Below are 27,665 nucleotides of genomic sequence, written 5' to 3'. Positions count from 1 at the left end.
GCTGTCATGGGGGTGGCTAAGGAGGCTGGCTGGGTGGGATTTGGGCCCTGCCGGTTTCTTGTAAGTGGTGGTTTTCCTAGATGGTCCCCTGTGCAGCCTGCCTGCCTCCTGGAGGTGGAGCCTTGGGGTAGGAGGTCCCCACTACATGCGGAAACGCAGTAGGCATGGGAGATTGAAGTCCCCACTTCTGACTCACCTGCCAATGGGAAAAGTGCAGACTCTTGGGCTCCATAATGGAGTAGGGATTGAGAAGGTATTTTAAAAGCCAGGCTTAGTGGGGAAATAAAAACTAAAGCAGACCCACCCAGAGAGCTGTCTTACAACTATCTATTATTTTCACATGGACTCGGGGGAGTATGGGACGGGCAGAGTTGAGTGCATCTTAGAAAATCCAGGTGAGAGGCTGTGGTCAGGGGAACCCACGGGCCCAGTGTTCTGAAGTCCTGGGCTGCTGGAACCGGCTTGACGGCGTCTTTCTCTGTTCTCCTCCCCACAGTCGAACAAAGTGCCAGTGGTGCAGCACCCTCACCATGTCCACCCCCTCACGCCTCTTATCACGTACAGCAATGAACACTTCACGCCGGGAAACCCACCTCCACACTTACCAGCTGACGTAGACCCCAAAACAGGTAGGCTGTGGGCTTGGGAGCCAAGGTAGAGCGCTGGTCCTGGGGTTCTGGGGGAACCTTTGAGGCCTCCATAGGAACCCCAGGGGCAGAGCAGTAGGGGACTTGGGGGGAAAGGTGGTGGGGGGGCCCCTGTTGCTTTTCTGGGTGTTGAAAAGGAAGCTCTTTGGGGTGGTTGAGGCCTGGTGTGGCAGTGGTTTTCCACTCCCTTTGGAGAAGTTCATTTGCAGTGTTAAAGATCTCTTTATGGCTTCCAGTACCCGTGAAGGGGCTGTCTTGGGAACCCAGCTATGAGTCCTCAGTATGTTTCAGGAGTGGCTTTTAACTCTTAAGAGCCTCAGGCAGATGTGGATGCAGGAATCATATTGAAGGCGTTTCTGGGGTTCCTCCTCAGCTTCCTGGGAAGGTGAGACAGCATGGCTTTCCAGGCCTCGGCTCCTTCAACGGGCTAAGAGGCTCCAGTCACTACTTGACAATGACTTGTTGGTACAGCCTCAAAAAGCCACATCACTGGATTCTGCATTTTCTTTGCTAATTTATTTAGGTTCTTTTTCCCCTGCAATATTCTAGGTATTGTTGAACCCATTTTACAGATGTGAATACTGAAGCCCAGGCAGGGTGCTTCATTTCTTCATAGAACAACCAATAGGTGTCTGAGAGAAGTTGCCATGCTTTTCAACGTCTTTTTGTTGTTGTTGTTTTTAAACAGAGTCTTGCTCTGTCATCCAGGCTGGAGTGCCATGGCACGATTTTGGCTCCCTGCAACCGCTGCCTCCCAGTTTTAAACAATTCTCCTGCCTGAGCCTCCCAAGTAGCTGGGACTACAGGCATGTGCCACCATACCCGGCTAATTTTTGTATTTTTAGGAGAGATGAGTTTTCACCATGTTGACCAGGCTGGTCTCGAACTCCTGACCGCCTCGGCCTCCCAAAGTGCTGGGATTACAGGCATGAGCCACCACACCCAGCTCAGCATCCCCTTTTTATCCCAGTTGTTCATTGACTGCTTTTTTCCCAAAGGGGAGAGGGAGAGAAGGTGGGGTTACTTGTAGCTCTCCTCCAGCAAGATCTAAATCAGGCAGGCAGCCCCAGCTCCTGGTGGGGTGGTCTTGGGAGAACAGGTAAGGTTAGTGTGTGTCTTTCAGGCTACCCAGTGTGTTGGTAGGAGTTCCCCTTCCCAGCTCAGTAATTGGAAGGATGGGTTTAAAGTGGTGATCGCACATCACTTTGTTAGAGGGGATTGGTAGTGTTGGGGTAGGTAGGCTGCCTGGTTAGGCAAAGCCACACATGAGCTGGGTTTTACTGGTCTCTGAGCTCCTTTGTGCTGGTGCAGGACTGAGCCTGGCGCTTGGATGCCTGGCGGCCTCCTCCAGCCGGCCCCAGGCTCCACCAGTGAATGGCAGCGTCAACGTCTCATTTAAATAATGGTAGTACAGGGAATAGCTTTTAAATGGTTATCGTAAAACATATGATTAACGTCTGTGGACTGTTTACTTTTCCTCTGCGAACATTCTTTCAAGTGTGCAAATGGCTCGGTGTAGGGTCCAAGCCCAGCTAATCTGTTTGGTTTTTGTAATAGAGAGAAAGCAATGTCTGCATGAAAATGTCACCCAGGGAGACTTAATTTACAGATTAAAAGCTTCCTGAATGAATTTTTAAAAAAATGAAGTCGTTTTCATCCACGAACATGCAGCCCGTTCCCTCCATTACTCTGCTTTAATTCTGTGGTATTGTGCCTTTTGCCTCCCACTTCAACGGCATAGATCAGTTCCTCTCTGTCAGAGTCGACTGCAGGATGTGCTCCTGTGGAACTGGCAGGTGTGCGATGGCGCGTACTTGCAGAATCCACTCATGTGTGCCTTGTGAAGCTCTTAGCCCCTGCGACGCACAAGGTGCCCATTCAGCAGGTGGGCTTAATCCGCACAGACGACTCTGTCCTCTAGCGGATGAAGTTCCGGAATGGAGTACACAAGCCTCCAACACCTCCTTGTCTGTTCAGCTCTGATTCTGCCTTAGATAAGATGCCAAATGGCATTTGATCAGTTTCTCCAGCTCATCCGAATAGAGGCGGAGACATTTTAGAGGAGTCACCGTTTTTGAAAGAAGGCAAGGGTAATAACCTTTCGAATGCCACAGCTCAAAAAGTGTGTTAGAAATCAGAGGAGTAGCTCTTGTGCAGGGAAGGCATGAAACTCCGCAGGGCGAAGGGCCAGTGTTCTAAGAGCAACAGGGATTACCATTGCTTCATTCCCCACCAGGTGCCGAGCCTTTTTGATGTTGTTTCTTTTAAACTTGAAACAATCACACCAGTCACATGAGGCAGAAATACCCAAGATGGCATATTCTGAGTCTACCCAGTATACCAGTCCATTTAGAAGGAGATAAACTAATTTTTCAAACTGAGGCTGAGGGAAAATGAGATGAATCCTACCAACAACTCAGGATTTATAATCACGAATGAACCTTGTGCTAGGATTCCAGAAGAGATGCGTCTCTTCCTCCTTTCCCTGTTCCCATCCCCTAACGGGTTGCTCTTTCCTTCTCTCCCTCCTTTGTGCCTAAAATGCTGCTTCTTCCCTCAGGAATCCCACGGCCTCCGCACCCTCCAGATATATCCCCGTATTACCCACTATCGCCTGGCACCGTAGGACAAATCCCCCATCCGCTAGGATGGTTAGTACCACAGTAAGGAGTTCCATTTTTTAATTTCCTTTTTGTTTCTTACATGGGCATGTTTATTATTTATTCTGTGTGTGTGTGTGTGTGTGTGTGTGTGTGTGTGTGTGTGTGTTAGAAGCCAGGGTTGGGGAGGGGGCTGTGGGAGGGCACAGAAAAGGTGTTGCTGAGGTGTCCTGTGGGAATACAGGCAAATCCACAGCCATTCGGGTGGATTAGGTTACTGGCACTTAGCATTCCGAGACCGTGGTCCCCAAAGGCTCTGTGGACAGAGGTGCCCTGAAGTTCCTTTGGGAATTGCAGAAGACTCCTGGAACTTCCACCCAGTGAAGCTGATCATGACCCTTCTGCTGTTGGCTGCCCAAACTGCAGTCATGTCGTTGGGTTGAGGCTGTCGAGTCCTCCCTTTTAGGTGTTACATATTTTGGGGCACAGAAGCAGGAACAAGAACTGCCTTGTTTTGAAATCCAGGGTTGGGATTAGGGCATGTTCTTGTACGATTCCAGGACCCCCCACCTCATCCTGAACATGACTCCCAAGGTTGACAACAACAGTGGAAAGTTTTGTCTGTTGAGAAGCTCCATGGGACTGAATCAGCGTCTCTCTGAGAGTCTTTGCACGTTGAATGTTTTACCTAACTGTGAACGGTGGGAATGGGGCAGTTGGAACTGTCACTGCAGCATGTGGGGCCTTCGTAAGCATCAATCCTAGTTCTTGGCAGTGCCCAGATTATTTGACTGTCTTTTGCAATTAAAAAAAAAACAAAACTGTGTTTTAAATTCAGAGTAGGAAGGCCTTTGATGCATTAGCATACTGTGGCGGGTGGTGTGTATGTGTGTTTTTGCATGAGCATGTGTGTAATATGTGTTTCGTGATTGTTTCTGTGGATATGTTTCTCCTTATCAGTGATCTGTACTCTGAACAACACAGGACAATACATTGAATGCTAAAAGGAATAAATCCTGGTAAAACTCAGGTTTGAATCTTAGGGAAGATGGCCTTTCAAAGCCTTAAGGAAGATAAAATTTTGGAGTGGCTTACTCCACAATTCTACCCATATTTCTCTAGTTAGATAGATTCTATGCTTTTTTTTTTTTTTTTAATAAACAACAAATTGCATTATGTAGTAGCTGTACCAAATACCAACCCTGGGTATAGTTTCTGTTTCTTTGTCTCTTCTTATTTTTATTGGGAGGGTAGACATGAACATGAGCTTGTGACCCATTTCTTCTAAATAGATGGGGCCATCCCTCGAATAGTTCTCAGTGATCATTTGCCCTATTCAGCTGATGGGGAGATACTTGAAGTCTAGATAAAAAGGAATAGCCAACTCAGACAACCCTCTGTCAGAAAAAGTTGTGTGTCTTTCATGAGGATGCTATTTTGCATGTTGCTGTATTTTTTAATTATTGTAATGAGGTGTGATTGTCTATTGGTTACCCACAATTCTTCTTGGGGACTCTCCCCCCGGTAACTCTTGTCAACACTTGTTAATTTGACAAAAGGCTACAAATTAAGCTCTGTTAATTTAATGTTTTCTCACCGAGATCTAAATACCGAAAGAGGCCCAAAGCGCAACTGAAGTCCTTTGATTCACTGTACTTTATTTTGGTATAAATTTACATTCATTATTGTTTTCCTTTGGATGTGTAGCCCTCAATTAGTGTGATGGCTCCATTAAAGCAAGCGAGACTTCGCCTTTAATTATTACAACAAAACACCTAGTTTCAGCTTGGGGAGAGGGTCTCTATTGACATAAGCAGAGGTTATAAAATTTAATTAGCCATTCCTATCAGATTTATGGCATTCAAATTGTTCTGTGTTTCTTCCCTTTGATCCTTGCTGTACAATCCCCAAGATTTTTGTTCTGATCAAATGAGAATAAAGCTTACTGTGCAGAGAGAACTTTTCCCTTTTCTTCTTTTTCTTGTCCCCACCCCCACCCTTGTTTCAAGTCTCTTACTTTGTACCCCTTCTTTGTAGGCAAGGTCAACCAGTGTACCCAATCACGACAGGAGGATTCAGACACCCCTACCCCACAGCTCTGACCGTCAATGCTTCCATGTCCAGGTGAGTTCCAAGAACTGGGGCCTTCATCCAAGGCCATGTGTGACTTCTCAGGAAGTTCTCTAGATGGCCACCAAGCCACCCAGGGACCACGGCTACATGTAGTTCTATTAGTGTAAAGCCAGTGTGGCATTAGGCTGTACTCCCAGAAAATCCTGAAAAATTGCCCTGAAATTCCAAGGTAAGTGATGTCTTTCTAGGTAAAATTTTTGAGTCACTCAGTTGAACAATGTATTTTAAAGAATTAAGAAGGCAAGGGAGAAACAGGACAGAAACTTTTAAAAATGCCATTTCTCTGTTGTCCTGTCCTCAGCAAGAAAGGTAGCGGTGAAGGTAGTTTTATTATTATACCAAGAAGAGTTCGAAAAAAGATTATTGGTGTTCTCAAAGCTCAGACTCTGATTCCAAGTCAACAAGAAAGCATCCGCCTCCTCCCCTCAAAGGTAGCACTGTCCAATAGAAACATAGTGTGAGCCACAGAGGGAATTTTAAATTTCGTAGAAGCCGTGTTTTTAAAAAAGGTTTTTTTTTTTTTTTAAAAAAGATAAAATTATTTTAATGACGTTTTTATTCAATGCAATATAGCCAAAATATTATCATTTTAACATGCTATTCCTGGACAACAACTATTAATAAGATGTTATGTTCTTTTTTATACTGAGCTTTGGTACAAAATCTGATGTGTATCTTATACACACAGCACTTCTCAGTTTAGACTGGCCACATTTCAAATATTCAATAGCCACACGTGGCTGGTGTATATCATAGTGGTCTGTGTAGCTCTAAGTCTTTGAAAGTTAAAACAAAAAATCGTGTGTGTGTGTGTGCTGTACATTCATATATATTTATATTTCAGCATAGAAACATATTTGCAAGATACACTGCTATCCCCATGTTCTTCTTTTCCTCCCTCTGATTAATTCTGGCTAATTTTTCAGTGACTGCTAGTTTATTTACAAACTGGTTGGCAGCAGTATGTTTAAGTAGTCACTAATTGTTTCTAATGATAGTTTTATTTTCTGTTCATCTGATTTTCAGTCAAGTTAATTAAATCGGTGGAGGTTTAGACTTTGCTGATGGTCTGAAATCACCAACCCATTCTGATGATGGCACATAATGAAATTAGCATGCGTTACGTGGCAGGGGTGCTGTCCCCAGCTTCTTTCCCCAATCCCTGCGGCCAACATGGGAAGCCAAGACCAGAGAAGGGCCTGGAAAGACAGGTCAAGATGCTGCTTTTCCTACTTACAAAACAGTAATTTTAGCAGTGATAGAGAGTTACATTCATTAAGAAAAACAAACCATGGCATATCTAGCATCAGTAACTATGCCGTGGATATCACAGTTGAAAAGATCCATATTCTACCTGCGATATATCATCAAAATTTCAAAATCCATGCCAGTATTAGTTAGGTAGGAAAACGCTCGTGTGTTCTCTGGCCTAGAGAGAAGAGGAGACGTAATGCTTATTAAATAGTGTCATCACAGCTTCTCAAAGCATGCGAATGAATAGGGGGTCCCCCAGGTGGAGAGCACCCAGGGACCACGGCTACATGTAGTTCTATTAGTGTAGCAGCTTATGGTCCACAGCTCATCTTCCCACCTTCCCAGCATTTGTATATTACACCTGGTTATTTTTCATGTTTGTTTATTTGGTGCATTCTGGAGGTTAACAGTGGTAGAGTAATTGTAGGATAGGGATTGGGGTTAAGCTGATTGATTGAATCATCATTAGGAGGTTAGTCGATGATTTATAGGTGAGCAGGGGGGTGGAGGAAAGGAAGGGAACGTCAGGAAGAAAGGTTAGGGCCTCAAGGTGCGGGGGAGAGGCGGCCGATTCCCCAGGTAGGCCAAATGAAAGATAGCTAGTTAAAAAGCGTATACAGCAAATTAAATACATTATTGTGGTAATGGGGCGACAGAAGTATTGGTCTATTATACTTATGGCAGTTATAGCAAATGTAGGCAGCTTGCCCTGTTCCAGAACACCCTTTGATATTCATTCTATTCAGCAGTGGGGCCAGGACTTCTCAGAATTAAGTGATGGGTCATTATACTTTAAACACCATGGAGAAGCCTAGATTGGCAATTAAACAGCTCTTGCTGACACTCACTTGTGCCACCCTGTGACCCCCTTTAGATTGAGATGTTGGAGCTCCGGGCCCTCAGCCTGCTAAATTGGTGCAAGGCTCTTCTCCTGACGAGAGCTGGCTCTGAAATCTGCCGGCTTCAAAGGGAGCGAGATCATGTATAAACCATAATGTGGGTGCACCGTGGCTCACAAAAAATAAGGCAGGAAGAGATGAAATGTTACAAGTGCAAGGGGGAAAATGAGAGAATAATGACAAACCTAATGCAACTCAAAGCAGGATTGTTGCACAGGAAAATGCATCCTACTGCTTGTGCATAAAATCAAGGCCGGCAGATGACATCCGGTTAACAGAAACGTGTCAACAGTGAAGTAAAGTGAGAGTGAGTAAGAGAGAAGCCCCTGAGACAGCCAGAAACAAAAATTAGTTGTTCTTAACAAGTTAAGGTTCATCATTATATTCTGGCTTGGAGCCATGAAAGCAGACGGGGGTATATAATGAGCTGCTTAGAATTTTTAGGGTGTTTATTGCATTTCATGAAATAGTTGTCTGCAGAAAGGAATTTCTTAAGCGAAGGTATGTGTATACAGCCCACATTCACGTTCACACATGTGGTCTCTTTCTTTGCTGAACATTTTTCAGATACGGGAATATACGTGTAGGTATGGGAACTTAGAAATGTGCCTTCTTCATGGCTGCATTGGAAGTTTGTCTGCACCCCAAAATGTACTCAGATTGTGGTGTCTTCCCGTGGTATTTGGTGTATGTACACACACGTACACACACACACAGTCACACACGCAGTGTTTTTCTCTCTCCCCCTCCCTCTCCCTCGCACGTCTGTACACATATTCTCATTCCGCAGGAAGGGAACATATGTATTTGAGGAATGTCAGGCCTTTAAAATTCACAGTAAAAGCTGCCACCCACCACTTCACCCAAGGGCTTCCAAGAACACATGTTCTTAACTTCTGTTTCCTCTGAGGCCCTTGAGCAGTGGGAAGGAACAGGGTGTCACTTGGAGCCCAAGTGTCTCCCAAGTGTCTCCTTTGCTTTTTTTGTTTTTCACATTATTTTGAGGGGAAGAGGATGAAGGTTGTTAGCTTGTTTGTTTCCTTACATTTTCCTTCTTTCTTTCTTTTTTTTTTTTTTTGATACTTTCGAAGGACTTATATTGTTGTTATTTTTAAAATCATGTCATGCAATCTTCACTACTGGCTTAAATTTGTGAAGGCAGTGGCAGGAGAGGCCACGTCAGGGTGGGATTTTTGAGTGAAATGTCTACTGTGTCTTGGGCCTTCTTCAAGAATCAGCATTGTTCATTAACTTTCCTTCCTCTGTTGATCTGTCTAGATTCAGTTAGTACTTTAATCATTTTATTATTTTTCAAATTGTTTGTTACCTTATTTTGGCTGAATGGAAACTATCTCTAGCCCACTTCTGGAAAAAACTTTGTAAATACATACAGAATCCTTTCGAAAGAATCGTCGTGATTGATCCTCATTAGGCCCTCTAGTTCCCACCGGAATTGGCTTTGTAAAGAGCAGGTTGTTATTCCTTGGGTGGTATCTTGGACTGTTTTGGTTTGGACTTACTAAGAAAGCAACAGTTGCCATGATCTTCATCTGAACAGCTTCCCATCTGCTTACTTGAATCACCTTGCCAGGTTGGAGCAGGAGGCTGCCATATTGTTTTCTTTTGGGATTCTGCCCTTTCTGTCCCTCACTGTTTTTTCTATAGTAGGATATGTTGCTTGAAGAGGGGTGAGTCTTCCAGCCCAGTACAAATCATGGTGACACCACGCAAAATAGAAAATGAGAAAGGTGTTTGATCCAGTTGTCAGTCTGCAGTTGGGCCAAGAGTAGGCTAAAATTAGCTCTTACTGTCCTGGCTAATGTACTTGGTTGGGAAATGCCAATTCAGGCCCTAAAATGTGTCTTAGAGAACTGTCCAAAAAATGAGCAGCATGAGAGGAGAAAACACAAACTGTATCTTTCATTTATAATTTTGATAATCATTTAGAAGACTTCTTAATGATGCCCAGACAACATATAAAGTAAAAGTGATATAGGAATCCTAAATTTTAGAGGAGAAAGGGCATACAAATCAGAATCAAAGCTTTATTTTGTGTGTGTGTGTGTGCACCTTTTCTTTCCTTTTTTTTCCTTTTTTTTGCATCTTTCCATAAAGGGATACAAACTTATTTAAAATGTCCGTGACTTATGATATGAACCAAATAGGAACTATTTGAGTTTTCCCTGTCTTCCTGCCTCACTCTCTCCCATTCCTGTCAAATGATGGGACACAGCACAAAAGAAAAATAAAAATTGTATTGCACTTCATCAACAGGATGAGGCCTAATGAGGCTTGCACAGCATTGTCAAAAATGTATGTATATTTCAACCACGTTAATATTTTATTTAGCTGTCAATATACAACAAAAGATTTCACCTTTCATTTTAGAGCTGATTAGGACTTAGGAAATTGTCTTCTTAGATGCCACTAATAATGCCTCAAAAAACAAGTGGACGTGCAATTTCTGGCAGGTAGTCCAAGCCCACTTTTCCGCCCAAGTATGTCAGTTGAATTTGTCTTTTGCTAAAGATGTTAAAAATCATAATGTCTTATGTCAGTAGCAATAATGAAGGGGGAGATTGGCTTTAATGACATTATGAGAATCATTATGTTTAATTTATCGCTAATTAATACTGACAGGTTTCATATGCCTTGGGTTGCTTTCATGTGAGTGTTACGTGCTGTTTTTTTTTTTTTTCTTTTTAATTGTGTGTACACATCCCTCCTCATTCATTCATTTTGATTCTGACGATTTACACAGCTTTCTGTCTTCTAGGTTCCCTCCCCATATGGTCCCACCACATCATACGCTACACACGACGGGCATTCCGCATCCGGCCATAGTCACACCAACAGTCAAACAGGAATCGTCCCAGAGTGACGTCGGCTCACTCCATAGCTCGTAAGTGTTGCTGTTTTTCTCACCTTCTTCGTAGCCATGGTGTTCTGCAAGCCTGTTGCAGCTGCTGGGTGGTGGCTTTCTGCCTAAGGTTGGCCTCATTTGGTTTGACTGTAGCCAATACCCAGCCTGTGTGGGCTCTTCCCTCCCTTACAAAGAGAGAGAGAGTGCACAGTGGCAGAATCTCACTGTACCACTGCGGGTTAGAACAGAACTGTTTTTTGTGTGTGTGCTTGGATACATGGGATTTGCAACCACTTCCCTGCCCCCTAACCCGATCATTGAACATTTGGAGTTTTGTTCTGCAAGCAGGAGAAAACCCTGCTGAGGTGAAGACAGCAACCATGTGCTTTCCCCTCTGGCTTGGGAAAATTGTATATTTGTGAAACTTGAGGAAGTGATTGCAAAATCCCTCTCTTCCCCCAACCCCTCCCCAAGCTATTTTCGTTTCATTTTCCGGGGCGCAGAAGAACTAAAAGCATGCTTTCTAATCCAAAACTGCAAGGCTTGGGGGTTATGAGACAAGGAGATACGCTCTCTGCCATGGAGGAAGTTGGACCACGACCTTGTTTATTGGGTTGTGTCTGTTTTGTCTATCTCCAGAAAGCATCAGGACTCCAAAAAGGAAGAAGAAAAGAAGAAGCCCCACATAAAGAAACCTCTTAATGCATTCATGTTGTATATGAAGGAAATGAGAGCAAAGGTCGTAGCTGAGTGCACGTTGAAAGAAAGCGCGGCCATCAACCAGATCCTTGGGCGGAGGGTAGGTGACGCCCTTCTCAGGGAGAAGCGGGGGGCGGGTGGTAAGGGACCAGAGTGCAGCAGGTCAGGTGGCAGAATGTCTCTGTCCCCATTTCTTTGGAGAATTCTTGCCCTTCAGCCACATTCTGAATCCTCGAATGGCCTTCGCTGAGTCAGGACTAGTTATTTTGCACTCAGCGTTCAGAACAGCCACAGCCATACTCTTCCCCTACCCGAGCGAGTGAGCAAATGACAGAGTGACATAGATAACAAATCAAGTTTTGTCTAAACATTCCTGTTAGTGCCAGGACCCAGCCGACAGTCAGTATGTACAGATTATACCATTTCTGGATGGACTCACCCAAAAAAGCAGCATTATTTGTTCCCTGACCTTGGTGTAACATGTGATGTACTTTCATGCTTTTCTCTTTGTTCATGTCTTTCTCATCTGTACCCCACGTCCCCTCCAGTGGCATGCACTGTCCAGAGAAGAGCAAGCAAAATACTACGAGCTGGCCCGGAAGGAGCGACAGCTTCATATGCAACTGTACCCCGGCTGGTCCGCGCGGGATAACTATGTAGGTGGATCATTTTTGTTAGGATTAGAGTCTGTAGAGCTGTGTTGTGCATCTATGTGGACAAAGACAACAGGACCTGCCACTTGACTGGGGTGGGCCTCAGGACCATCCAATCTGCCCGCTTTGGGGACTGGTAGCATCTTCCTGGATCACTAAACTGCAGGGAGGGGCTTCCAGTGTGGATGGTTGGATCAGCTCACAGTCATTCTTCAGGGTGGAGAGAGGAGGCTGCAGTCCCAGTGTTCCAGCTCAGGACCAGTGAGGTCGATTTGGTGCTTGTCTGCTTCCTAGAGGAGGCAGGGCACTTAGGATACACCCAGAGGACCTTATGTTCCGGATTAGGTTCCTCAGGCTCCTTAGCAGTGATCAGTGGTGTGGCCTTCTAGGGAAGACCAGCGAGTAGGTGTGGAGGAACAGAATTTAATTCCTCCCAGGCCTTTCAGCAGGCCCTTTACCCTTAAGAAGGAAAAACAAAACTATTCCTTTGTGCCATGGTGCAGTAGAAGTTAGAAGCCTATTTCATCCTGAGAGGGGCATGATGGGAATATCCCTGAAAGCAGCCAGAGGAAGTCAGCCCTTGGCAGGATGCATGAATGGACTCTGGCCCCAGCAAGGGCAGGGAAAGGTGTGCTATGTGGTGTGTGTGTTCCTGGCTCTGTGTTGGCTGTAGGATCTGCCTAGTCCTCTCTTGGGTTGTAGGAAACACCATGGGGTGATTGTTTTTACTAATTGCAGTGGTTGTGACTCCATGATTCCTCTCCTCCCATGAGCACGCTATCTTCCGGAGACTTCTGTCACTTCTCACCATTGCTGGTTATCCTGCATTTTGCCCAGTAACTTTGCTTTCCTCTCTCGCGGGATGAAATGCCTCTTGTTTTGCCTGATACTTTATTTCATGACATTTGGTTCTGTGAAGGGATTTCACCATCCACTCTTAGGGGAAAACCAAAACTTGTCTTAAGGCCAGCACAGGCCTCTCGTTCCCTTCCTGTTGATGTCTTGGAGCCGTGGATGGTTACTTTTCCAGTTACTTTTGACTCTTCCACTGGCATCATCCGCAGTGAAGCAGCTCGACGTATAGGGGTTGAGGTCGTTAAATTGTTACTGAATTGAGTGAAACATACCATGGCCTTTGAGCCTTCTGTGGCAGGGGCTGGGGACACACAGCTCTTAACTGCCTTGGCCTGGAAGTGTCATGGGTCACTTACTCCCATCACCCATTGGCCAGAGCTAGTCATGTGACCCAACCTAACTGCAGGAGATGCTGGGAAATGTGCAGTTACTGTGCACAAGTTATCACAGGGATTCAGAGTTAAGTCGGATATCTTTACTCCCTCAGAACTTAGCATCCACCAGGAAATCGCAAACATCTGCGGGCCTATGTGATCCCGAGGAAGAGCTGCTTCTGCCTGCTCTGATTAGTGATTTCAGGCCTCCTTCCTCTTTCTTCTCATACTTTTAAACCTGTGCTTGCCCTGTAGATGAGGGAGAAGGGAGGTGCCCCTGGCCATCTTTCTCGAGGCCCTGCCCCCTTAGCTGACAGCACGAGACTGTGTTCCTCCTGGGAGTTGAATCAGGAAGGAGTGCTGGCACCTCTCGGATGGCGCATGTGCTCTGCTGAGAGCCCTTGTTGCTGACAGATGGGCTTGCACGGGGTCTCCACTGCTTGGGACCTTTCCGTTTGTCCCCAGCATGTGTGCAGTGGGGAAGCCTTTCTTCTGGAGCTGAAAGGAAGAGGATGAGAAAGTGAATGCTCTCCCACAGGCTTGCTGTTCACCCCCACCTGACCCTGAGGTGGAGATTTCCAGCAGCAGGCAGCCTCCATAGCCTCCACGTACACAACCATATCATTTCAGGATAGCTGCTCTCCTGGTTTCGGGTCAGAAGTTCTCAGAGTTCATCTTGAGCTTCTACCTGCTACAGACCCAATTCTTTGAGTAATCTAGAATGATACCACAGAGCGGAATTCAGCTTCTCTATAGAGATCATATCCCCAATAGACATTTTGGGTCATAGTAGGGCCTTCATGTACAGCTGTGCAGGGCATGCACTGCACAACTCTAGAGTATGTCATTTACACTGGGGTCTATGTGAATGGTGCCCCCTGGAGTTGTGCAGGGTGAAATCTCTACAAAGGTACAAGGCAGACTGTGATAGCTTCAAAAGAATACCGTGTTTGACTTGCCTGGGAGTCGTTTAGAGAAAGTATTGCTCGAGGCTTTTTGTGACATACTTTCTGGGTTTCAGAAGGGCTGTGAGGCACTCGAAATGACTTTAGCTCAGTTTTAAATTTGGAAGATGGTTTGGTATAAGAAGGGAACTCCTGAGACGATCTGAGGTTTAGAGATCTGGATTTAGGGCTCTAGGAACTTTATCTCTTGTAAGAGGTACTTAGATTCCTATTATAATGGCTCATTCATTACACATGGGTGTGAACACACACACTCACACTCACTCCCTCCTTTTATGCACTAGGGAACACTGGGACTAAGAACCGCAGCATTGAAGCTTTTATGGATTTGAATGTGGTAGCAACTTAACTAGTATTTTTTTTTTTTAAACTAACTTGACGTGAGAGTTTCCATATATTACTTTGGTCATTGTAAACTCCAAAAGGTTCTTCTGGAAAATATTTCCTGAGATCTTCTCATGCCTCTTTCACATTCCTGCTTTTCCAGCCAACTGGCAACGGAAGCCTTTATATATCTATCTTAGGACAACAGAATTGAGTGAAGCAGTCACATTTGGGTTGTCAGACTTGGCACATTCTTTAGAGCCCAAGAGAAAACATCTTGAGTCCCATAGTAATATGTAACCTCTGGGATTGTATTTGACATTATTTCCTTTCTAACCCTCTACACTAGGTAAAGGATAGAGGTCCCGTGCCATTTGCTCACCTGAGTTTATTTTCTTCCACCCCTATAGTAGGCCCTTTCTTTCTTCTGTTACATTTAAAGGGGTAGTAGGGTGGCCACTTCCCTGGAGATGCATCTTCCTCCTCACTAAGTGTAGGGTTTATCCACTTTCTCACATCTTCTTTTAAAACACAGTCCCTGTCCTCCAGAAGTCTCTAGTCTAAATGACAGCTTCTTCAGTAGTCAGCATCTCCATGCTATATCCTAAAGGCACAGCTTCCTCATGGGTAATTTTCAGATGCCTTCACAGTATATTGCAAGGAATTGGAAATGGGGATGCTTTTTCACACATGGCTGAGAAGCCCTTGGGTATGTGGATGCTGATACTCCTTGAAGTTAAAACATTTCTGTGCCCAGTTTTTATGAATACTTCAGGCTCCTAAATGAACTGAAACTAGGCCTGCCTGCCTGTTCCAGGACAGCCAGGTGGCACTTTGCCCCTCACATGGGAGAGGCGTGGGCATGGAGATGGTCCGTTGCAGGCCCATGAGATGCCAGCTTCATGATAAAGCACATGAGGTCCTTTTAAAAGAAATTGTACATGAAGGAACATAGCGCGTTTCAACAAGATCCCTGAACAGAAGGCCAAAAGGAAGCTCCCAAGTTGCACAGGCCCCTTCCCCTCAGAGAAAAGATAGGCCATTTCTACAACAGATGGGTGGAGCCTAAGCTTGGTGGCATCACCACCTTGAGGTTTTCCTGACAGAGCCTAACGTGTTCTCAAGTTTCTTTCTTTCTTTTTTTTTTTTTTTTCTTTTTTTTGAGACGGAATCTTGTTCTGTTGCCAGGGTGGAGTGCAGTAGCACGATCTTGGCTCACTGCAACCTCTGCCTCCCAGGTTCAAGTGATCCTCCTGCCTCAGCCTCCTGAGTAGCTGGGACTACAGGCACGTGCCACCACGCCCAGCTAATTTTTTGTATTTTTAGTAGAGATGGGGTTTCACCATGTTGGCCAGGATGGTCTCGATCTCTTGACCTTGTGATCTGCCCACCTTGGCCTCCCAAAATGCTGGGATTACAGGTGTGAGCCACTGCATCTGGACCTCAAGTTTCTTTTTACCTATCAATGTCTTTTTCTCTTCCGAGTTGATGTCAACATACTGTGAGAAACTTTAGCCAAAGGCAAAGGCAACTTTTAGCTGTTCTGAAACATATAGCAGTGTAAGACCATTTCATTTCGATGTATGCCAGGCAGCTACTTCATCTGGGTAGGGCTATGAGGGGAGGGAGAACTAGTCTAATCTGGAATGAGGCAGTCACCTCTCCTGAATTCCCCCCAGTCCCATTCCACATTTGCAACCTCGAGCAGATGGATCAGGTTGGAGAATATGAAAGACTCCATGCAGTTCCTTCCCTAAACCCCTCACTAAAAGAGCTTCCTTGGAGGGCTAGGCATTAAATATGTAGGCAGCAGAGCCTTGTGGTTGAGGGCTTTGGAGCCAAGACCACCTGAGTTCTCTCCTGGCCCCACCACTTGCTAGATATGTGACCCTGGCAAAGTTACCTAACTCCTCAGTTTTCTCCTCTGTGAAACTGGAATGGTGGTAATACTTGTTGAAGAAGATTGTTGTGAGGATTAAAATGAGTCCATCTGCGTAGCACACCTAGAATCATGCCTGGCACCTGGCACATGCTCAACACATGTGACCCATTCACGGGAGGAGTGGTATCATCCTCATTATGTCAGCTAGAAGAGAATTGAGGTAACGTCTTCTTTCTTACAGATGTCTGCTCAGCAGTTTTTTTGTTTTTTTTGTCTTTTGTTTTTTGTTTTTAAACAGAGTTTCGTTCTTGTCACCCAGGCTGGCATGCAGTAGCATGATCTCGGCTCACTGCAACCTCCGCCTTCCAGGTTCAGGCGAGTCTCCTGCCTCAGCCTCCCGAGTAGCTGGGGCTACAGGCATGCACCACCATGCCCAGCTAATTTGGCATTTTTAGTAGAGACGGGGTTTCGCCATGTTGGCCAGGCTGGTCTTGAACTCCTGACTTCAGGTGATCCTCCCGCCTTGGCCTCTCAAAGTGCCAGGATTATAGGTGTCAGCCACTGCTCCCAGCCCACTCAGCAGTTGTGAAAGGAGCCCAGATGATTCCTGGTTCTATTTCACCCTTTTCCCCGCATCTTTAACAACAAGCTCTAAGAGAAGCCCCTGCTAAAGCTTTCACTCTTTTGATTCAGAGTGGGACCCTTTGGCCTTCATAAGTAAGAGCTGTGAGCAGGTCAGGCAGGGCAGCCCTTGAAGCTGGTGCGGCCATGACCACCTTCATGTGCTCCTCAAAGATGGGCTCTCAGACTGCTTGCAACGCCATCATCCCACTCCTCTCTGAATCTTCCTCGTGCAGTCCCCTCTTCCCTTTTATGGATCAAATGCTGTGGGTCAGGTTTGACAATGGACATAGGTACATGAGAAATGAGAGCTTCCCTTCACCACCCGCCAGTCCCTTCTCTTCTCCCAAGAAGCGTGTGTCCCTCCAGCTGGGGTACAATGCAAGGGCATTTGGCTTGAAGCGGGGTTGGAGGTTGGACAAATACCGGGGGTTGATGTGGATGGAGATGGCAGTATGGTCACTTTCTCCTGCCTTCTCCTTCTAGGTTCGCCCAGACACCCTTCTCACGTCTCTTTCTTGCAGTAATTCCCTGTGTTTCATCTGTTTATCTAGGGAAAGAAGAAGAAGAGGAAAAGGGACAAGCAGCCGGGAGAGACCAATGGTAAGTGACAATCATCAGGTTAGAGGAAGGAGCCGTAGCCTGAGGACCACCCTTTTATGTTAGGTTTCCATCTGGGGGAGGCAGGAGAAATTCAAGGCCAGGACATTGTGGGGGAACCCTTCTTAGCCAGCCGTTTTGTTTATGCATTTTAATTAATTGCTTCATGACTGCCCTTTTAAAGCTAGTAACATCCATTGTTGCATGAAAAGCACATTGTAATTCTAGTGGAATGTGTTTTAAAATAACTGCAAAGCCTATAACTGGAGAGCAAGCGGTAGGCATGCCTATGCCGGGATTTATACAGTCTGCTTATTTTGTACGTGCCTGAGAAGGGATGAGGAGGGGGCGGGGCTTAGGGGAGTAGGAGGGGGTGTGTGTGAGTGTTTGATATTAACTGGGCTGTTCCTGAATGTTCTGATGCATGCCTTTACAGTGGTAAATTACACCCATTTTAAATTAAGGAGGTTTGTCATTCTCTAGAAGAAATTAGAAATACTGCATAGGCAATCTCAGAGGTCCCTTGGAGAAGGCCAGGCTTTTACAAACAAACAAAACAAAAATTTTGAAGGCTTTGTATAATTTGTTCTTTTTTTTCAGAACACAGCGAATGTTTCCTAAATCCTTGCCTTTCACTTCCTCCGATTACAGGTGCTAATGTCATTTTGAGTCATTAAAATAGTTGATAAACTGTTTTTTAATTTTTCTTGCCATTATAGTTTTATTAACATTTAAACACGTATGACATTTGAACATTCTTTAAAATGACCATCAACACGGTTTCGTATGTTTCGGTAGATTTTTTTTTTTTCAGTTGCTTCTGTTTTTTTTTTTTTTTTTTTTTTTAATTTAACCTTTGTTTTGTTTATTTATTTATTTTTCCCATAACAGTTGTTTAAGCAGTGATGACAGTGATTTAGAGTTGAACTAACTGTGCAAATTGAATATGCAGTATTTCTTTAAAAGAGACTGGTTAAAAAAAAAAAATGGAAGGAATTCAGTAATAAACCTCCTTAATCTAATGGCATTTTTTTCATTGCTTCCACTAAGTTTTCTCACGCAAGCATGCATCCGCAGTATGATTATTTTTTCCTTTGCTTTTTTTTATTTTAGTTTTTTTCTTCCTTTTGCTTTTCTGCTCATAATTTGCAAATCCACTAGCATTTTACTGACTGTGCCTGCTTAAATGCTGCTATGAGCTTCTAACTCCTAACAGCTCATTCACACAGCCTGTTTACCTTTATCTGTTCCTCTCTTAATAATTAATGAAAATAGATTTTAAAAAAAAGACGAACGTTCCAAAAGCTGCAATATCCCAGTACCACAACCCTTTTCTTTCTTTATTTCTTTCTATTTTGTTTCGTTTTGTTCTGTTTTTATTTGTAATTTTTTTCTTTTTTTAAACTATTGTATTCTGAGAAGAAAAAAGCATGTTACAAACTTAATTCCCTCCTTCGCTTTATTTTCTTCTTTAAGAAAAAAAATTGAGAGAAAAAAAGGGAAAGCAGAACTAAAAGAGGAAAAATATTTAAAAGAGTTATTCCGTGTCTAACTTCCCTTTGTCAGCTCGAACCAAATCTGAGAGACAGTCCTTAAAGAAGGGATACTGCAGCTTTATTTGCAACAGCTAATTTCAAAAGTTGAATAAGAATGTGATTTTTACTTTTTTTTTTTAATTAAAGAAAGTTAAAAAACGAAAGTCAATATTTTGCAATTAGTAACCAGGTCATTGATTTATTCCCTTTTTTATTTTTATTTTTTTCTTATTTGTATCTTTCTCTTCCCCCCCCTCCCCCCCTCTCTCTCTTTCTCTCTCTCTTTCTCTCTCTCTCTCCCTTTCTCCCACGTTCTCCTCCTCTGCTCGCTTCTCTCTTGAACTCATTCAGACCTGAGCGCTCCTAAGAAATGCCGAGCGCGCTTTGGCCTTGATCAACAGAATAACTGGTGCGGCCCTTGCAGGTGTGTATAGTTTTCCAGATTCGCTGTGCTGGTTTGCAGCTGGTCTATTCGATCCTCTCCCCCTTCTCTGGCCTGTTGCTTTGTAGCTCTGTGTGTGGATCTCAGGAGACACAGGGGAGTGGGACACTGCCAAGTGTATGGGTTCTATGAGGGATGTGCTTGTTCTCCTGCTGCTGCCAGCCAAAATGCCACTGTAAAACAGCATCACTCGTGCCTCCTCGGGTCAGCGACAGCAAACCTTAGCGCGCCCCCTCCCAGGGAATGTTACCTGCCAGCCCCCCCGTCCCTTCCTTGTGACAGCCCAGGATCGGAATCCTGGCTTAGGTAGAAGCAAATGACGTCACCTTCTCCCCTCCTCTTCTCTCTCTCTTTTTATTTATTTATTTTTTTCATTGTTGTTTTTTGGTTTCTGGTTGTTGTTTTGTGTGTGTGTGTGTTTTATTGTTTTATTTTATTTTTTTTTCTTTTGACTCATAGAAGTCCTTTCCTTTCATGTCCTTGGTGAGGGAAGATTATCAAGTAGAACCAAGGTGATATAGAAGAAAAGGAAGCTGTAGCTGAGATTTCACATCCAACTGAGCACGACCCACCATTGTGTTGTATTTTTTGTGTTTACCTTATGCTAACAGATGCAAATACTCCAAAGAAGTGTCGGGCACTGTTCGGGCTTGACCGACAGACTTTATGGTGCAAACCGTGCAGGTATATTACCACTGTGAGGCCTTTGGGAAAATCAAAGCATTCTGTCCTTCTGGTACCTTAGCGTGATAATTTATTTTGACCTCGTTCCCCATCTACTTCCCCTCTGGCATCAATGACTAATGATCCTCATTCTTCAAAATTTCCTTGCTAATTTTATGCCGTTTCCTCTCCCCACTTTCTCTTTCTCTCTTTCCCCCCTGCTCTCGTGAATAATTATCCCTGGTGGCAGGACTGAGACCACAGCCTTAACAAACAAGGAGGGGCACTTATCTTTTTGCTTTGAAAGCCAGCATCCTGGAGCTGGTCCGGCCCTATGAATGCCTTGGTGGCCCGGGTACTGAGCACAGAGAGCCACCATTTCCAAAGGTTTGAATGAGTTAACACTTGGCAGCAATTGCATTCCCGTGCATTTAGAGTCGAGACACATGGAGAAGGGTTCTGGGGTAGGCTGCTTCTTTCCCTTTTTCTTTTTCCTTTTTGGTTGTTTTATGTTTAAAAACCACATGTCTGTACAGAGGAGCTTGGTTAGCTGACATTGTTTTACAGTGCTGAAAAAGAAGGCGTGGCATTGAACGGCATGCACCAGCTAAAGGGCTGCAAGCAGTGAGTCATGCAGTCTCAGACTGCAGTGTCCCTAGGCCTGCAGAATTAACAAAATATATGTGTATATATATAGCATTGGTTCCAAAAGGAATCAGAACAGCCCAGAAGTGTCCAAATTAAGCACCCATGTTCCACCTGCAGGTCTCCATCCAGCCTGCATTCTCAGGGAAAGTGTAGGTACTTCCGTCTTGGTGGAGGGATACCGACTAGCTCCTGTCTCATTTCCTTTCTTTAATGACCACCTTTGGTTAAATGTGTTGTTTCTTTGTTCTGATACAAGCAGTCTTTGAATTTGGAATATTACAATGGTAGGTATTTCAACACCCCAAACACGCTTCCCTGTTTGTAGTGCCTCCCTCGTCACGTGTCCCTCCCCTTCATGACTTTGCCATGTGCTCCGTGTTTAGACGTTAGATCAGATGTGCATCCCATTACGTGCATGCCCACGAGTCTCCTGTGTCTCTTCCCCCCTTCTCTGATGCCAATACGAGAGATCGGTGAAGTGCCTCGTGTCGACCCCAGCACACATTAGAGGAGAGAGGGCCTGAGAGTCTTCCCTGAGAGGGAACCACACAGACAGCCCTCTGCCCGTGGAATGAGGGATTTGGGGGCGAATTGAACACCTGGCAGGAAAGGAATTCCCCAGGCATTCTGTGAAATGGTAGTGTTCACAGAGCTGACAGATGTCCCTTTGACACAGTCCTGGGGTCTTCTCTGCACAACAGAAAGGAGTTTTGTGACAAAGTTGATGGAGGAGGTTAGATATTTAATTAGGACTAGCCAGGGAGGGCAGGGACTCTTTTAAGCAGTGAATTTGTCAAAATTTTACTTGTACCAGGTGGGAAGATAACTAGCTGTGGAAGCCTGTTCTGAGATGCCCTGCCATGGCCAATGACTGGTTAAACACAAGGGTCACTAAAAGAGAGGGTTTCTCATGATCTGTAGAAATGCACAACTGACACTATTGTGTGCGCCTCACAATAAGGCTGGTTCAGGTACCTGGTTTGTTTATTTTATTAATGGGGTAGGTGGTGGTTTATGAATCCTTTTTTTGTTTTGGAAGCAGTTGCTGCAAGTCAGACTTTTTTTTTTCTTGAAGTTATTCCTAACATTGACCCAAACATACATCCCCCATTTGGGCATAGCTTTAGCTTACACCTTGCTTACAGCCTGGGTGTATCTTCAGAGACCAGAATTTTATTGATATCAAAAAAAGAAATTCTGCCAACCCAAAACCTTTGTAGCTGCTTCCCGTTTGAGCAACATGGTTTTCTAAAATGCTTCTTGGAGGGGCTGTCAATATGGCAGCATTTCTGCTGCAGATGCTGAGCCCCTGGTCCTACGTGCCAGAGTTCCCCAGGTCCCCGTCTCCACCTGGTTTTCTTTCCAGTCTCAGCAGTGTTCAGACTTTCCCGGCAGACATTTTTCTTCATTGGTGACTTTTCCATACCATGGAATGATTAGCAAATGCATTTCTTCTGTCTTTGAAGGATGTTATTCCAAAACGCAATCAGGAAGAACCCTTAGTTTCCTTTCAGAATAAACAAGAAGCTAGAAAGGGGTTTTTAAGAGGCCACTCCTCTGAATCGAGATGAAGCCTAGGTTGGGGGTGCTAAGAGTATGGGTTACCTTCCCCCTTTTACTCAATTTTCCTTTTAACATGGCTATGGCCACCCCTGGCTTGATGCTGAAACCCATAGGACAAAATGTACTTAAAAAAAAAAAAAAAAGGAAAAAAGAAAAAAAAGAAAAGCAGTTGCCAACCGAGGCATTTTCTGACTCGTCAGAAATGTGTGTGCGTGCCAGCTGCCCTGTGCTCAGCCACCTTAGAAGACCCATTGCTCTGTCGCCGTAGTCTTCATGTCCCGTGTTCCAGATACCCCTCTCATTCCGGTGATCTGGAAACTTCCACGTCATCAGGGTGGGAGGGGTGAGGAAAGTACCAGAATGCTCCTAGCCAATCAGGGCTCCTAGCTTGCCACACAAGGTTTTTAGTTTTATTTGACGTTTGTGGACTTTTTAACAAGATTCTGTTTTGAGCCCACCAAGTTGCTTTTCCCATCTTTTCGCTCTGCCCTAATATAGCATGGAATGCTGCTTGGTGCTGTTCCCTTGTCTTCCTGCTTGTTCTCCCTACTTCTTTCTTTCTCCTTTTCCTTTCCTCTCTTTGTTTTTCTCTGTTGCTTTCTCAGTTTTGCTTATGCCCTCCCCCTCCCCACCTCCTTTCCTTCTCCCATTTTTAAAATGCATGGACATCTTAGTTTTTTGAGCATGTTTTGATCTGCAGGCTAAGGTGGTTTAAAACTCTGAGAGGCTTAATTATTTATCTTGGTTTCCGGGATGGAAGCAGAATCCATAGTCTATTTACTCTCTCCCAGGGAGAAAAAGGAACCTTGCCGAATTGAGGGTGAGAGGGGGTGGTGCTTGCTCCCCTAAAGTTCCTTCTGACCCAGAGGGAACAGACAGACCCTGAGGCCACTAGCCCCCATGAATCTCAGCCTCTGGGAGGCAGGGAGGACTGAGCATGCTCCCTTACACCCCTCCCCTCCTTTCCTGCCTTCCTGCCATCTTGCTGAGTCCAAACCCCACGCACAGAGGGGCATGATCAGACAGCTCTGGGGCACAGACTGAGAGGAGCAACTCAGTACACCCTTCCTTTCCAAGGCCAGTGACATTGTCTGACAGTGGTTGCCTTCAAGTAGGCAGCATCTTGGTTGCTTCCAGCGGCAGAAAGCTGGCCAGTGCTTACACACGTGTTTCCAGTTGGAGTGTTACCAGCCATGGTTCTGACAATATTCTAGGGTCCTTAGATGAGCACACTTCCTGTATCTGCATTATTTTTATAGCATTAGTGGGGTTGATCCCCAGGCTCACCTTTCCTTAACCAAATACCATCCCATCAGACTGGGATTAATGGGAGGAGAAGCTTTGAAGTCACATGCTCAATTTCTTGAGTTGATTTTCCCCGACCTCATCCTTTGATGCTAAGCAAGAAAGGCTCTGAAATTCTCATTCCTATTTCTTACATGAATGAGTAGTGAAGAGGGGAGATGCTGGTTTTGGTGCAGGGCAAAATTAGTCTTTCTGGTTTAAACACGAATCACGATAACCCAAACCCAGGAAGGTCCATGCTGCGATTCCCTGGCACTTCTTCTTTGTAGTCACTTCGGTGACCGGCTTGTGCTGCACCCTCCATTGACTAGCCTCGGCATATTGACAAGGGCAGGATGCCCCTCCATCCATCCCATCCTCACCATCTCTCCTTCCAACCTTCTCACTATGGGGTGGGGGAGGGGAAAGCCCCAAATCTTAAAAAAAAAAAAAAAAATCAAGTTTGAATCTTAATTTAATCCACAACCTGCAGGCCATACAACCAGTTATTCTTGTTCCTTTGAATCATTTTCTGTTTTTCTTATTCTTCCCCCTCCCCCACCTTTGTTTATCCTCTTCTACCTGTTTTTGGTGGTTTCTTTTTTTGTTTTGTTTTTTGGTTTTTTTTTTTAAGTTTATTTTGTTTTATTTTTGTTTCCCTTCCTCCCTTCTCACCTGATTCTGACCTCTCTTGATTTGGTGTGGTTCTTAACAGACAAGCCCGAAAGCTTTCTGGGCGCCAGCAGCCTCATGGTGGTGGTGTGTTAAAACCTTTAAGCCTCTTGCTAGCGCTGCCTTCAGCTATGTGGGCTCAACAGTGAGCATTTTGAGAGTTTCATATTGATAAGAGGCGGCTGGGGAAGGAGCTCTGTCTTTCTCTTTTAAACACACACACACTCACACACACACATATCACTGGGGGATGGGGGTGGTAGTGGTGGGAATGGGAGTGAAGGGCCGAGGAAACGTGATGGGAGAGTGAGGGACTGTCTAAGCCAAAAGAGCTTTTCAGTTCATCTCAATTTGGACAAAGCCACTTTCTGGCAAATAGATGCCACCGTCTGCAGGTGGCCGCCGCCATGCTGCTCTCGTATAATTTGGGCATGGTGGGGCCATGGGTGTTTAGTAGGGGTTGGGGGAAGCAAGTAGAGAGTTCAGACTCTTAAATAAGTTGTTTGCCAGAGCAGGCTTAGAACTGGGCACCGTGAAGTGAGCGACCCACCCTGGGGGGTGCCACTGTAATTGTCCTCGGACTACTGGGTGTGCCACCTCTGTGGGACATCCCTTAGGTGACCTCAGCTTGGGTGTGAACATTAGGTAACTCTCTCCCTTGGCACCTGTGCCCTCTATTCACAGATAACTCTCTCCCCTGTTTCTAGGAGAAAAAAAAAGTGCGTTCGCTACATACAAGGTGAAGGCAGCTGCCTCAGCCCACCCTCTTCAGATGGAAGCTTACTAGATTCGCCTCCCCCCTCCCCCAACCTGCTAGGCTCCCCTCCCCGAGACGCCAAGTCACAGACTGAGCAGACCCAGCCTCTGTCGCTGTCCCTGAAGCCCGACCCCCTGGCCCACCTGTCCATGATGCCTCCGCCGCCCGCCCTCCTGCTCGCCGAGGCCACCCACAAGGCCTCCGCCCTCTGTCCCAACGGGGCCCTGGACCTGCCCCCAGCCGCTTTGCAGCCTGCCGCCCCCTCCTCATCAATTGCACAGCCGTCGACTTCTTCCTTACATTCCCACAGCTCCCTGGCCGGGACCCAGCCCCAGCCGCTGTCGCTCGTCACCAAGTCTTTAGAATAGCTTTAGCGTCGTGAACCCCAGTTGCTTTGTTTATGGTTTTGTTTCACTTTTCTTAATTTGCCCCCCACCCCCACCTTGAAAGGTTTTGTTTTGTACTCTCTTAATTTTGTGCCACGTGGCTACATTAGTTGATGTTTATCGAGTTCATTGGTCAATATTTGACCCATTCTTATTTCAATTTCTCCTTTTAAATATGTAGATGAGAGAAGAACCTCATGATTCTACCAAAATTTTTATCAACAGCTGTTTAAAGTCTTTGTAGCGTTTAAAAAATATATATATATACATAACTGTTATGTAGTTCGGATAGCTTAGTTTTAAAAGACTGATTAAAAAACAAAAAGAAAAAAAAAGCAATTTTGAAGCAGCCCTCCAGAAGGAGTTGGTTCTGTATTATTTGTATTAAATACGAGCTTGCGAACCAATCATTTTACATCTGGTTTTTAAACCGTAAGGGCACCACGAATGCAGTGCCGTTACTTTTTTTTTTTTTTCTGTGTGAAACAACTTTTATTGTGATGTTACTTGTTATTGTTTAAATGTACAGAAACAAAGGGTAAAAGTGTGTTAATATACCTTGTTCCATGGTGTTGTTCTTTTGGGGGGAGGGGACGCTACTCAACACTTAATAGAATCACAACGCTGTTGGGCCAGTAGTATTTATTGCTTTAGAGATTGCTTGTCGTACCTGTATGTCGTCCCTTTTTAAATATGTTTTCCTTTTTCTTGAAACTGTATAAAGTTTTTTTCCCCCTTAGCATAAGCATCTTATATATAACAACTCATTTGTACAAGGTTTTTAAGTTTATATATAAAATGTGTATATATATTTTTGTTTCCCCTTTTTGACTTTTTTTTTTTTTCTGTGTGAAACCCAGATGTCACCAAATGGACATTAATAGTTGCATTAAGGATCAGTAGCATTAACAAAAGTTGCTTTAAAAGCCATTATGTAAAACAAGACTTGAAAATGAGTGAGGGAATTTTAGCGACACTGTCTGAGCAGCAGTGGAAACCACCTTCATTTCCCCTTTGAACTCCCAGTGGGATGCCCTACCCTGCGCCCTTAGGACCTGGACTGACCGTGTGCAAAACTTTACGTGCCAAAATTCTCAGTGAATTTAGCTTTCTCCCTCTTTTTGATGCTGTAATTTTTGTTCATCATGTTTTGCTGTGATGTTACATAGGTAGATTTGTATGTAGTTTTAATGTCACCTATAACAAAATGTGTTTGGTAGCAGATTGTCCAGAAAGCATTTTAAATGAAGAGGTATAAACCCTTAAGGGCCAAAATTCTGTATATTAGATTACTCTTTAAAGAAAAACCAGCTGCCGCTTTTATGTACACATATTACATACGAGTAGGCAGCAGACTTTAAAAATAAAAAAAACCTAGGCATGTTGATGTTGCAAAATGCTGTATAAAGCTGAAACCTGTTCATTCAGTGCCATTGTAGTTGACATGAAGCGATTGTAAAACTGTCTCCGATTTTTCTCTGGTTTATTAAAATGCTAACTATAACATTTTTTGTGAATACTTTGAATGTTTCCTAACAGTTGTGATGTTACTGTTCCGTTTTATGCTCTTATTCCAAGTTCATTTTTAATGGTTTGGAAGCCATTTTTGTAATGAATAAATGTTCATGCTGTACAGTATCTGTAGCATGCCGTTCTGGATTAATAAAAGCAACTTAGTATGTGCAGATAAAGGCTGGTCACTTGTCTCTGTGATTTGGATTTTTATCTCTAGGGAAACTGGACCTACCGTAATCAAGAAAAACATATTTCCAAGTTGGAACTTGACCATACGGTTAGTGTGTGGGTGATGACTTAGATACCAGAATGTGGTCTTGGACTCTTTTGAGGGGTTGATCCCCTCCCCTCCATCCTCCTGGCCCATTTGGTGTATCTGGTTTGCATAATGTGTCATTTGCAATGGAGGTGATCAGTATCAAAGGGGATCCTTGGTGTGTGTCTTCTGTAGTATTTCACTGTGCCATTCCCAGTAGTTTATTGCTGAAAGCAAAGCACAGTTACAGAGCAAGTGTCATTTTTGGGGGGGGGCTATAAACCAGTTTCTCTGACCTATCCTACTCATCCTCTCACAGTAGCAAGCAGAAAGAATTTAATTCTGGTGAATGAGACTTAGTCCACCAAGAGTGCACTTAAGAAACCACATCCTGGCCGGGCGCGGTGGCTCACGCTTGTAATCCCAGCACTTTGGGAGGCCGAGGCGGGCGGATCACGAGGTCAGGAGATCGAGACCACGGTGAAACCCCGTCTCTACTAAAAAATACAAAAAATTAGCCGGGCGCGGTGGCGGGCGCCTGTAGTCCCAGCTACTCGGAGGCTGAGGCAGGAGAA

At 44.7% G+C, this 27,665-nt stretch overlaps 1 protein-coding gene across 24 annotated transcripts in view; it reads left to right on the top strand.

The window, feature by feature from the left end:
* Positions 1 to 27,010, top strand: part of TCF7L2 (transcription factor 7 like 2) — a 217,980-nt gene extending 190,970 nt beyond the window's left edge. For 5 of the 24 annotated variants that reach the window (XM_055248973.2, XM_055248964.2, XM_055248904.2 and 2 more), the window contains 8 exons: positions 497 to 629; positions 3,208 to 3,310; positions 5,285 to 5,371; positions 10,310 to 10,435; positions 11,036 to 11,195; positions 11,644 to 11,751; positions 17,324 to 17,372; positions 24,884 to 27,010. In XM_055248973.2, coding sequence (XP_055104948.1) covers positions 497 to 629; positions 3,208 to 3,310; positions 5,285 to 5,371; positions 10,310 to 10,435; positions 11,036 to 11,195; positions 11,644 to 11,751; positions 17,324 to 17,372; positions 24,884 to 24,963 — 846 coding nt within the window. In that variant the 3' untranslated portion in view covers positions 24,964 to 27,010. Of the gene's footprint in view, positions 1 to 496; positions 630 to 3,207; positions 3,311 to 5,284; positions 5,372 to 10,294; positions 10,436 to 11,035; positions 11,196 to 11,643; positions 11,752 to 17,323; positions 17,373 to 17,969; positions 18,021 to 19,255; positions 19,329 to 19,957; positions 20,031 to 24,883 lie in introns of all 24 variants that reach the window. The other 19 variants (XM_055248855.2, XM_055248818.2, XM_055248807.2 and 16 more) reach the window with 12 other exon arrangements.
* The last annotated feature ends 655 nt before the right edge of the window (positions 27,011 to 27,665 follow it).

Source organism: Symphalangus syndactylus, chromosome 2 (genome assembly GCF_028878055.3).
Source record: "Symphalangus syndactylus isolate Jambi chromosome 2, NHGRI_mSymSyn1-v2.1_pri, whole genome shotgun sequence".
In the NCBI taxonomy this organism is placed as follows: domain Eukaryota; kingdom Metazoa; phylum Chordata; class Mammalia; order Primates; family Hylobatidae; genus Symphalangus; species Symphalangus syndactylus.
The sequence above is the reverse complement of the archived record's forward strand: the minus strand, read 5'-3'. Positions and strand labels throughout refer to the sequence as shown.